Raw genomic sequence first — 13,158 nt, 5'->3', positions numbered from 1 at the left:
GCGTTACTCTGTTCTCTTGAACTTAATACTCTAGATGCATGCTGGATAGCGGTTGATGTGTGGAGTAATAGTAGTAGATGCAGGCAGGAGTCGGTCTACTTGTCTCCGACGTGATGCCTATATACATGATCATACCTAGATATTCTCATAACTATGCTCAATTCTGTCAATTGCTCAATAGTAATTTGTTCACCCACCGTAAAAACTTATGCTTTTAAGAGAAGCCAATAGTGAAACCTATGGCCCCCGGGTCTATCTTCCATCATATTAATCTTCCAATACTTAGTTATTTCCATTGCCATTTATTTTACTTGCATCTTTTATTTCTCTTTATCACAAAAATACCAAAAATATTATCCTATCATATATATCAGATCTCACTCTCGTAAGTGACCGTGTAGGGATTGACAACCCCTTATCGCGTTGGTTGCGAGGATTTATTTGTTTGTGTAGGTGCGAGGGACTCGTGCGCGGCCTCCTACTGGATTGATACCTTGGTTCTCAAAAACTGAGGGAAATACTTACGCTACTTTGCTGCATCACCGTTTCCTCTTCAAGCGAAAACCAACGCAGTGCTCAAGAGGTAGCAATGGCCATATCATATCATTTATATTGATTGCATGTGATGTTTGTCCTTTATGCATCTTATTTTTCTTAGTACGGGGGTAGCATTACAATATAATCTCTCACTAAATTTCAAGGTACAAGTGTTCTCCCTAAGTATGCACCGTTGCGATAGTTCGTCGTGCCGAGACACCACGTGATGATCGGGTGTAATAAGCTCTATGTTGACATACAACGGGTGTGTAACATCCCAAATTTTCAATTTGGAATGTTATACATTAGGTCATCATTGCATATAATATTTTATTGCATTTTGGCTTAATCCTAGAAATTCTACGCAACTCAAGGACCCACAGAGAGAGTTGAGAATTTCGTTACTTTCATATTTGAGTTTTCTCGAATTTTGAATATAGGATCGTTTGATTTTAATTATTTTCTCTTCAAATATTTCTTTTATAAAAAAATAAAAGAGAGAGGATAAAATGACTTCCTCAAAATAAAGAAATATTGGAGATTTAATATTAAAATCAAAAAAAAATTATTCAAAGTTTTATCGCTATTTTATTTGAATTAAGAAAATATGCGTTTTTCAAAATTGCACTAGGAAAAGGGCCCATGCGTTGCAACGGGTTAGCAAAACTACGATGTTCAAATCAAGCTATTTAGAACATATAATATTTAGTCCACCTTGTTAAATTCAAAATCAAATAAGATTATCACAAAAGATTCAAATAAAATTGAGCCTTGGTTGCACTTATAAGAATATAATACATTTAGTTGATGGATAACATGCGACAAGCTTAGAGACCACAATTTATTTTAAAAACCTTAGCTTAAATTTACAACAAATTGAAACTTCTGTTGTTCATTGTACAAAACTCTGACACAATTTTTTTGGAAGTTTCATTATAGCCACAACAATACATTAACCATTAAATTAGATATATATTTTGAAATTAGAATAATACTTATATTATATATAGCATCTCTGAAATCTTCCAAGATATTTTGTAGAGTTTTGAGCACCGAACCGCTTAAATTATGCTAACATGAGAAGCTTAGGAAAGCAGTAGAGGAAGAGATATTCCAGCCAATTTCATTTATTTCTATTTTCTTTCAACCCCTCCTTTTGCCACTGACCAGTGGGTCTCCTGGGTCAGTCCAGCAGCGTCAGCTCCCAAGGGACACGCGCCCGCAACCCCTTGCTTTTCTCCTTCTCCACTACACTACCTCACTCCTCCCTCTTTTCCTCGTTGCCTGGATCCCCTTTCTCGTCAAGCTCACCAGGGACGCCGCCGCTCGCCATTGCAACGCCAGCCGCAGGGACCGGCGGGATCCGCCAGGCCTCGGTCCGGATCGACGTCCATGCCTCCGGCTCCGACATGCACGCCCGCTGGACGCCGCCATGAACCACCTCGTTTCTCCGGTGCATTCTTACTCCTAGGTAGTTCTCCAGCTCCATTGTTACTCGTGCCGTCTCTTTAATGGTGATTCCGGGCACCGGCGTGCTGGAACCTCTTAAGCCCAGGCCGCCTTTCTTGGTTCCATCGGCCGCCGTTGCGACACCGTCGTGGGCATCCTCCTCTCGAGCTGCTCCAGGGACGGGCTCCGCCTCGTCCGTGTCACCTCTAACCACAGACTCGAAGCCATGGGTCCCTCCTACTTCTTCCTTGACAGCTGACCGCAATTGACACCGTCCGGAACTCGCGTCCGTCCTCTCGCCTCCCTACTCCATCAGACCCCATCACGAATAGCAAGGTGAGGAGTCACCTCTGCCTGCCTGCTGCTGCTTGCTGCTAGCTTGCTTTGCTGCTACTTGTTTTGCTTGCCATTGCTGCTTTCTTTTCTTGCTTGCTGCCGCTGGCCTTGAGCTGCGGGTAAATGAGAGAAAGAAAGGAAGTTTTACATCTATACAGGGAGATGGCCATATTTAGATTCACCTCTATACAGGTAGATGGCCATGTTTCTGTATCGTTTAATTACTTGCTCGTCACACTGTCAGACTAAGGCTAGTCTCCCCTGTATTGTAGCAACAGAAAACATGAACATACTCAATATTATTGCTAGGAAGTAAAAGATCATGTACTTTAACAACGCGTCTTTAGATATCGTAAAAATTCACAACTTGCATTCTAGGACTCCAAGAAAATGTTGTTGCCAATTTCAATAGCTTCTTTTCATCTTACTGTATGACATCACAGGCATTTCATGCTTTGTAACTAACATGTAGTTCTTGAACATTCTTAGCTTTGTTTGACATGGTTAGGAGTTGCTTGCTGTTCATGATCATCGAGTAATGACATTAACTTGGATTAATTAATATGGAAACAAATAAGTGAGTTGTGAGGGCCGTGGTTTGATGATGCTATGGTCGGGTTGGGGTTACCATTAGTCGCATCTCTCCCTTTACCTACGGTGGGAGTGTCGGTTGTATTCATCTTCATCCCTACTTATGTTTGCGGACGTCGTCGATGTCGGTGGCCACGGCAACAGACTATGGCAAGTGTCCTCTGCCACATCCCCGTCCACCCGCATCACTATGACGCTAGGCCATGCCTCAATATCTATATTCTTCTTGTACTTTTATTGTGCCTCTGCTTATGCTATTTATGTTTCATTCATTTTGATCACGAGACATGCAACATGCATATTAGCCTCTATTTCTTTCCTTATATTTCCTCGCTCCCTTATTTCGTTTGAAAATCCTCTTAATTAGCCGTTAGCCCACCCTTTCCTTCTTTGGCCTCTCTTCCCTTCCATATTTCTCTATCTTTGTCTTCTCATTTGATTCCCCAGCTACCGGCCTAACACTGAAGGTCGCACTGCAACTACTTGGTTCCAAGTTCAATATGGAAATTTGCAAAAAAAAAAAAAGGCTGAACAATTTTTATAAAAAGTAAAACCTAGTACAACATAGGATAAGAAATCCTAGTGCAATCTTAATCATGTGGTTACCATTGTTGATTGTTTGTAGGAAGCTCAAAGGAAGCAAGACCGCAACAAAAATCTCTAAATGCATTCCAAGCTTATGTACGACACACGCCGTTTCAAAGGGCAAACTTTCATTCATGCACTCAGCTACACCTGATGCCTGCGAAACACCCAAGGCCATATCTTCTTCAACCGTTTGTTCTCCTAGTTCCAGAAGCCTTTCCAATGCGCCCTCAGGTAATACTCAAGTCTGCATTTGATTTTTGTTTCTGAAAATTGTTGATTACACCTATCAACTGAATACAAAAAAAATGTATTAGAGTGTAACTAACTATTTTGTCTACAGTAGAGTGGGCTGACAGAAATGGAACAACAGCTGTATTATTGCGCCAGTCATCTCTCTCATCGCAGCGTGACCACGCACTCGCAAATATAAATAGGTCAGCCAACAGGGGAGCTAGCCCTTCAGGCAGTGCTGTCAGCGAGATCTCTTACCATGCTGATACAACCCTGAAGACAAATTCACACTCAATCACATCAGTAGCGCGGCTCAGTAGCAGCAGCAGCGGGGATTCAGTTTACAGGAGCTTCCGAGATATCTCTAATCTGCATGCAGTAGTTTCAGAAACTGCAACACACCTGAGGCATTCTCATGACCAGGTAGCCGTTTCACCCTGGTCAAAAATATTTCATTCTATTGGGTACAAACTTTTTTCTTCTAAGATGATGGAAGAGTTCATCTCTAGGCCTCAGCATCATACGATGTACACTGCCAAAGCAAAATATCACTACATGAAAGCTAACATGTTCACCCAAATGAATGTGAAATTTATGATCTTTTTTGGCTCAACAGAGTGATATGCAGCTTCAAATTGAGAGTATGAATGTCAAACCGCGACATCTTCAGAAGCTTCATCCTGTTGTCTGTTGACTCCACTCAGAAAGTAAGATTTCTTTTAACTATCTGGAGTGTTCAGTAACCTACAAGATCTTAACTATTTCTTCCTGAAATCTTGTTATTAGTTACCCAACAACTTGGGCATCCAGCGCGTCGAGGACGGAATTAAGCTTAGAGAGATTAATCTGACAGAAGAAATAGTGAAGTGATTGGTAAGGCAAATGGAAAGAGAAGAAGAGCAGGTGGCCGAAAGAGAAGCTCAGCTTAAACAAAGCTCTTCTGAAGAGGACAGTAATGATGAGGGGCCATTGTGAGGGTCGAGGTTCTGTAGGAGAATGACACCGGGGAAGACGGGCAGGAGCGGAGGTGTGGAGGAAGACGAGCTGGAGTGCCCGCTAGAGTTCGAAGTCGCCGTCGTCACTGGCAACTGCGAGTAACTCGTGGTGGAACCAGTGATCCGGCTGCAGCTAGAACGCCATGGCCGCGCTGCCTCCTCTCTCCACACGCCTGCGTCTTGGCGCTCGGATCGCCATGGTCGGGGATCCGCGGATCCCGCCGCCGTTGTCGCTACGAGGAGGTCGAGCTGGAACCCCACGGGCTTGGTCTGGATCTAGCCACGGCGGGAGTGCCATGGCCTCCCTTCTCGATCTGGGGAAGAAAAGGGAAGGGACAGGAGAGGAGGGGAGATCACTGGTACGGAGAGGATGGAGGCCAGCGGCGGTGGGGGAGAGCGCGGGCCAGCAGGGGGCGGCAGAAGACGCGGGCCGGCGGCGGGGTGGCGGCGTCGCCAGATCCAAGCCGGGGTCGAGGGATAGACACAAAGGAGCGCGGAATGGTTAATTTGTAAAAAAAAGTTTCTTAGATCCACTTAAAAAGGTTTGCGGGTTCAATTACCAAAAAGTATAAGGATGTTTTGCAAAAAAGCCGCGACGGACGACCACAAGCGATCGGCGCTTTATTATTAGGGGTACATTATAGGCCCAAATAAATGTTCACCTTGTCCGGCATATTTTTAGAGGACGGGGAAAATTTATTTCGGGATTTTTGGAGTCCGTTTAGTATTTTTTTTCTTTCTTTTTCTGCACGTCAGATTGTTTCAAAAAAAGTGTAACCGACTTCGGGCCGTATCCAGCCAGGACACCTCGGGCCGGCCTTTTTAAGCCGCGACCCCAGGACCCCGACAGCCCAGTCGTCCTGCGCCCCCTCGCAAACCCTAGCCCGAGTCGCCGCGCCGCCGCTACTTGCCGCCCGCGCCCACGCCGCCTGCGAACTACCACGACGGAGCTCGCCGCCGCCTCGCCGGAATCCCGCCGGACTCGAGGTAGCCGCCGCCGGTTTTTCTTTTAAAACCGTTCGGTCTTTTTTATAAACCCTAATTCATTTTTTTAGATCGGTTCGTCGGTTTTTCGTCGGTTCATTTATTTAGCGAACGCCCATTCGTCCGTTCGTTTTAATGAACGATTTTCACCGTTTAGCCGCAGACAGCGAACGTTCGTTCGTTATCCTGTTCGTCAGGTTTTTTTTCTCGGATTTTTCGCGATTATTTTCGATCGCGATTTCTGATCCAATTTTCGTTTTAGTTTATCTTTTCGCTCGTTTATCGGAATCAGGTGATTCAAGCGGCTAGAGTTTTGTCTCGAAACCCTCTTTCTGGATAATCAACTTAAAAAAGTTTTTTCTACTGTAAAATTTGACTTTAGTCCAGGTTAGTAATCGAAGCTTGTTTCTTTCGCAGTTTGAGTTTCGTTGTTTCGTTTGATTTGATTCTTTTTGCAAACCGGAGTTCTTAAGTTGAACTTTCTGGTTAGATCTTCTTACTTGAGTTTTACCCGTGCATCTTTGCTTGATTGCTTATTGTATGCTTGTTTGATTGTGATAGAGTACCCGGAGTGCGAAGCGTGCTACTACGAGTCTCTAGGTTTCACGGATCATCGGCAAGGCAAGTAACACTTTGATCATACCTCTTTACTACCCAGTTTTATTGCATTATATCAATCATCAAAAAATTGCATGGTTAGGATCTGATTTAAATTGTGGGTTTGGAAGTAGATGAGGTAGTACCTATTCACCTATTTATTATCAAACCTATGGGAGTTACTTCTATGTTGCTTATATTGTTATGTTATGCTCGTAGACGTGGTTTGGGTTTGAGTGTATTCATGACAGACGTGGGTATTTTGAATTAATGGTTAACTTAAGGTGGCAAATTTAATACACATCTGGGTGAATTGAGGCACCTGGGGAACCTAGTGTTGCTTGTATTTTTGGAAATCCCGGGGTACCGTGTGATTCTCCTATGGACTGCCGATGACACAGGGAACAACGTATATTGTTATGCGGTTTGACCGATAAAGATCTTCGTAGAATATGTGGGAGCCAATATGAGCATCCAGGTTCCGCTATTGGTTATTGTCCGGAGACGTGTCTCGGTCATGTCTACATAGTTCTCGAACCCGTGGGGTCCGCACGCTTAAAGTTTCGGTGACGATTGTATTATGAGTTTATGTGATTTGATGTACTGAAGGTAGTTCAAAGTCTCGGATGAGATCAGGGACATGACGAGGAGTCTTGAAATGGTTGAGACGTAAAGATCGATATATTGGACGACTATATTCAGACATCGGAAAGGTTCCGAGTGATTCGGGTATTTTCGGGGGTACTGGGGAGTTACGGGAATACGAGGAAGAAGTAATGGGCCTCATGGGCCAAGTGGTGGAAGAGAGGAGGCAGGGCGCGCGGCCCCCCTAGCCCAAACCGAATTGGACTAGGGGGTGGGCCCCCTTTCCTCCTTTTCCTCCCTCTCCTTCCTTCTCCTTCTCCTCCTTCCTTTCCTCCTCCTAGTATGAGTAGGAAAGGGGAGTCCTACTCCTAGGAGGAGGACTCCTCCTCCTGGCGCGCCCATAGAGGGCCGACCGGCCTCCCCCTTGCTCCTTTATATACGGGGCAGGGGGCACCTCTAGACACATAAGTTGATCTGTTGATCTCTCCCAGCGGTGTGCGGTGCCCCCTCCACCATATTCCACCTCGGTTATATCGTAGCGGTGCTTAGGTGAAGCCCTGCGTCGGTAGCAACATCATCACTGTCAGCACGCCGTCGTGCTGACGGAACTCTCCCGTGAAGCTTTGCTGGATCGAAGTTCACGGGACGTCATCGAGCTGAACGTGTGCTGAACTCGAAGGTGTCGTGCGTTCGGTACTTGAATCGGTTGGATCATGAAGACGTACGACTACATCAATCGCGTTGTGCTAACGCTTCCGCTTTCGGTCTACGAGGGTACGTGGACACACTCTCCCCTCTCGTTGCTATGTATCACCATGATCTTGCGTGCGCGTAGGAATTTTTTTGAAATTACTACGTTCCCCAACAGTGGTATCAGAGCCTAGGTTTTATGCGTTGGTGTAATATGCACGAGTAGAACACAAGTGAGTTGTGGGCGATATAAGTCATACTGCTTACCAGCATGTCACACTTTGGTTCGGCGGTATTGTTGGATGAAGCGGCCCGGACCGACATTACGCGTACGCTTACGCGAGACTGGTTTTACCGCCGTGCTATGCACACAGGTGATTAGCGGGTGTCAGTTTCTCCAACTTTAGTTGAATCGAGTGTGGCTACGCCCGGTCCTTGAGAAGGTTAAAATAGCACCAACTTGACAAACTATCGTTGTGGTTTTGATGCGTTGGTAAGAACGGTTCTTGCTAAGCCCGTAGCAGCCACGTAAAACTTGCAACAACAAAGTAGAGGACGTCTAACTTATTTTTGCAGGGCATGTTGTGATGTGATATGGTCAAGACGTGATGAGATATAAGTTGTTGTATAAGATGATCATGTTTTGTTGAAGTTATCGGCAACTGGCAAAAGCCTTATGGTTATCTCTCTATTGCATAAGATGCAAGCGGCAAATAATTGCTTTACTTTATCGCTATGCGATAGCAATAGTTGCAAGAGCAATTGTTGGTGAGACAACCATGTGACACACATTGATATAGATCAAGATGATGGAGATCATGGTGTCTTGCCGGTGACGATGGAAATCATGACGATGTTTTGGAGATGGAGATCAAAGGCACAAGATGATGATGGCCATATCATGTCACATATTTTTGATTGCATGTGATGTTTGTCTTTTATGCATCTTATCTTGCTTTAGTTGACGGTAGCATTATAAGATGATCTCTCACTAAATTTCAAGATAAAAGTGTTCTCCCTGAGTATGCACCGTTGCCAAAGTTCGTCGTGCCCAGACACCACGTGATGATCGGGTGTGATAAGCTCTACGTCCATCTACAACGGGTGCAAGCCAGTTTTGCACACGCAGAATACTCAGGTTAAACTTGACGAGCCTAGCATATAATAGATATGGCCTCGGAACACTGAGACTGAAAGGTCGAGCGTGAATCATATAGTAGATATGATCAACATAATGATGTTCGCCATTGAAAGCTATTCCATTTCACGTGATGATCGGTTATGGTTTAGTTGATTTGGATCACGTGATCACTTAGATGATTAGAGGGATGTCTATCTAAGTGGGAGTTCTTAAGTAATATGATTAATTGAACTTTAATTTATCATGAACTTAGTCCTGGTAGTATTAGCATATCTATGTTGTAGATCAATAGCTCACGGTGTTGCTCCCCGTTTAATTTTTATATGTTCCTAGAGAAAACTAAGTTGAAAAATGTTAGTAGCAATGATGCGGATTGGATCCGTGATCTGAGGATTATCCTCATTGCTGCACAGAAGAATTATGTCCTTAATGCATCGCTAGGTGACAGACCTATTGCAGGAGCAGATACAGATGTTCTGAACGATTGGCTAGCTCAATATGATGACTACTTGATAGTTTAGTGCACCATGCTTAACGGCTTAGAATCGGGACTTCAAAGACGTTTTGAATGTCATGGAACATATGAGATGTTCTAGGAGTTGAAGTTAATATTTCAAGCAAATACCCGAGTTGAAAGATATAAAGTCTCCAACAAGTTCTATAGCTAAAAGATGGAGGAGAATAGCTCAAGCAGTGAGCATGTGCTCAGATTGTCTGGGTACTACAATCGCTTGAATCAAGTGGGAGTTAATCTTCCAGATAAAATAGTGATTGACAGAATTCTCTAGTCACCATCACCAAGTTAGTAGAACTTCGTGATGAACTATGATATGCAAGGGATAACGGAAACGATTCCCAATCTCTTCGTAATGCTGAAATCAACGAAGGTAGAAATCAAGAAAAATATCAAGTGTTGATGGTAGACAAGACCACTAGTTTCAAGAAAAGGGCAAAAGGGAAGAAGGGGAACTTCAAGAAGAACGACAAGCAAGTTGCTGCTCAAGTGAAGAAGCCCAAGTCTGGACCTAAGCCTGAGACTAAGTGCTTCTACTACAAAGGGACTGGTCACTAGAAGCGGAACTACCCCAAGTATTTGGTGGATAAGAAGGATGGCAAAGTGAACAAAGCTATATTTGATATACATGTTATTGATGTGTACTTTACTAGTGTTTATAGCAACCCCTCGGTATTTGATACTGGTTCAGTTGCTAAGAGTAGTAACTCGAAATGGGAGTTGCAAAATAAACAGAGACTAGTTAAGGGTGAAGTGACGATGTGTGTTGGAAGTGGTTCCAAGATTGATATGATCATCATCGCACACTCCCTATACTTTCGGGATTAGTGTTGAACCTAAATAAATGTTATTTGGTGTTTGCGTTGAGCATAAATATGATTGGATCATGTTTATTGCAATCCGATTATTCATGTAAGTTAGAGAATAATTGTTGTTCTGTTTACATGAATAAAACCTTCTATGGTCATACACCCAATGAAAATGGTTTGTTGGATCTCGATCGTGGTGATACACATTTTCATAATATTGAAGCCAAAAGATGCAAACTTAATAATGATAGTGCAACTTATTTGTGGCACTGCCGTTTAGGTCATATTGGTGTAAAGCGCATGAAGAAAATCCATGCTGATGGGCTTTTGGAATCACTTGATTATGAATCAGCTGATGCTTGCGAACCATGCCTCATGGGCAAGATGACTAAGACTCCGTTCTCCAGAACAATGGAGCGAGCAACAGATTTGTTGGAAATCATACATACTGATGTATGTGGTCCGATGAATATTGAGGCTCGCGGCAGATATCATTATTTTCTGATCTTCACAGATGATTTGAGCAGATATGAGTATATCTACTTGATGAAACACAAGTCTGAAATATTTAAAAAGTTCAAAGAATTTCAGAGTGAAGCGGAGAATCATCGTAACAAAAATAAAAGTTTCTAAGATATGATCGCAGAAGTAAAATATTTGAGTTACGAGTTTGGCCTTCAGTTAAAACAATGTGAAATAGTTTCACTACTCACGCCACCTGGAACACCATAGTGTAATGGTGTGTCCGAACGTCGTAACCGTGCTTTATTAGATATGATGCGATCTATGATGCTCTTACCGATTACCACTATCGTTTTGGGGTTATGCATTAGAGACAGCTACATTCACGTTAAATAGGGCACCATCTAAATCCGTTGAGACGACACCGTATGAACTGTGGTTTGGCGAGAAACCTAAGCTGTCGTTTCTTAAAGTTTGGGACTGTGATGCTTATGTGAAAAAGTTTCAACATGATAAGCTCGAACCCAAATCGGAGAAGTAAATCTTCATAGGATACCCAAAAGAAAATGTTGGGTACACCTTCTATCACAGATCCGAAGGCAAGATATTCATTGCTGAGAATGGATCCTTTCTAGAGAAGGAGTTTCTCTCGAAAGAAGTGAGTGGGAGGAAAGTAGAACTTGATGAGGTAACTGTACCTGCTCCCTTATTGGAAAGTAGTTCATCACAGAAATCTGTTCCTGTGACTACTACACCAATTAGTGAGGAAGCTAATGATGATGATCATGTAACTTCAGATCAAGTTACTACCGAACCTCGTAGGTAAACCAGAGTGAGATCCGCACCAGAGTGGTACGGTAATCCTGTTCTGGAGGTCATGTTACTTGACCATGACGAACCTATGAACTATGAGGAAGCGATGATGAGCCCAGATTCCGCGAAATGGCTTGAGGCCATGAAATCTGAGATGAGATCCACGTATGAGAGCAAAGTATGGATTTTGATTGACTTGCCCAATGATCGGCGAGCCATTGAGAATAAATGGATCTTCAAGAGGAAGACGGACGTTGATAGTAGGGTTACCATCTACAAAGCTAGAACTGTCGCAAAAAGGTTTTCGACAAGTTCAAGGTGTTGACTACGATGAGAGTTTCTCACTCGCATCTATGCTTAAGTCTGTCTGAATCATGTTAGCAATTGCCGCATTTTATGAAATCTGGCAAATAGATAAACAAAATTGCATTCCTTAATGAATTTATTAAAGAAGAGTTGTATATGATGCAACCCGAAGGTTTTGTCAATCCTAAAGGTGCTAACAAAATATGCAAACTCCAGGGATCCATCTATGGACTGGTGCAAGCATCTCGGAGTTGGAATATATACGCTTTGATAAGTTGATTAAAGCATATAGTTTTATACAGACTTGCGGTGAAGCCTGTATTTACAAGAAAGTGAGTGGGAGCACTACAACATTTCTGATAAGCATATGTGTATGACATATTGTTGATCGGAGATAATGTAGATTTATTCTGCAAAGCATAAAGGAATGTTTGAAAGGAATTTTTCAAAGAAAGACCTCGGTGAAGCTGCTTACATATTGAGCATCAAGATCTATAGAGATAGATCAAGACGCTTGATAAGTTTTTCAATGAGTACATACCTTGACAAGATTTTGAAGTAGTTCAAAATGGAACAGTCAAAGAAGGAGTTCTTGCCAGTGTTACAAAGGTGTGAAGTTGAGTAAGACTCAAAACCCGACCACGGCAGAAGATAGAGAGAGAATGAAAGTCATTCCCTATGCCTCAGCCATAGGTTCTATAAAGTATGCCATGCTATGTACCAGACCTATTGTATACCCTGCCCTGAGTTTGGCAAGGGAGTACAATAGTGATCTAGGAGTAGATCACTGGACATTGGTCCAAATTATCCTTAGTGGAATAAGGATATGTTTCTCGATTATGGAGGTGATAAAAGGTTCGTCGTAAAAGGTTACGTCGATGCAAGTTTTGACACTGATCCAGATGACTCAAAGTCTCAATCTGGATACATATTGAAAGTGGGAGCAATTAGCTAGAGTAGCTTAGTGCAGAGCATTGTTGACATAGAAATTTGCAAAATACTTACGGATCTGAATGTGGCAGACCCATTGACTAAACTTCTCTCACAAGCAAAACATGATCACACCTTAGTACTCTTTGGGCGTTAATCACATAGCGATGTGAACTAGATTATTGAATCTAGTAAACCCTTTGGGTGTTGGTCACATGATGATGTGAACTATGGGTGTTAATCACATGGTGATGTGAACTATTGATGCTAAATCACATGGCGATGTGAACTAGATTATTGACTCTAGTGCAAGTGGGAGACTGAAGGAAATATGCCCTAGAGGCAATAATAAAGTTATTATTTATTTCCTTATTTCATGATAAATGTTTATTATTCATGCTAGAATTGTATTAAACGGAAACATAATACATGTGTGAATACATAGACAAACAGAGTGTCACCAGTATGCCTCTACTTGACTAGCTCGTTGAATCAAAGATGGTTAAGTTTTCTAGCCATAGACATGAGTTGTCATTTGATTAATGGGGTCACATCATTAGAAAATGATGTGATTGACTTGACCCATTCTGTTAGCATAGC

General features: G+C 42.8%; 1 protein-coding gene across 6 annotated transcripts; it reads left to right on the top strand.

The window, feature by feature from the left end:
* Positions 1-1,567: 1,567 nt before the first annotated feature.
* LOC125517317 lies at positions 1,568-6,327 on the top strand. Of its 6 annotated transcripts, none has more exons than XR_007287553.1 (5): positions 1,569-2,322; positions 3,539-3,732; positions 3,842-4,155; positions 4,349-4,439; positions 4,519-5,400. XR_007287553.1 is itself a non-coding variant. In XM_048682511.1 (3 exons), exons 1-3 carry the CDS (start codon positions 3,510-3,512, stop codon positions 4,424-4,426), a joined length of 615 nt encoding a protein of 204 aa, XP_048538468.1. In that variant the 5' UTR covers positions 1,569-3,509; the 3' UTR covers positions 4,427-5,400. The 6 variants fall into 6 exon arrangements, 1 of the variants encoding a protein (XP_048538468.1); XR_007287552.1 differs by having other exon boundaries at positions 1,570-2,008; XR_007287555.1 differs by lacking the exon at positions 4,519-5,400 and adding an exon at positions 6,273-6,327 and having other exon boundaries at positions 1,568-3,732.
* The last annotated feature ends 6,831 nt before the right edge of the window (positions 6,328-13,158 follow it).

This window comes from Triticum urartu, chromosome 6 (assembly GCF_003073215.2).
Source record: "Triticum urartu cultivar G1812 chromosome 6, Tu2.1, whole genome shotgun sequence".
Lineage (NCBI taxonomy): Eukaryota > Viridiplantae > Streptophyta > Magnoliopsida > Poales > Poaceae > Triticum > Triticum urartu.
The sequence above is the reverse complement of the archived record's forward strand: the minus strand, read 5'-3'. Positions and strand labels throughout refer to the sequence as shown.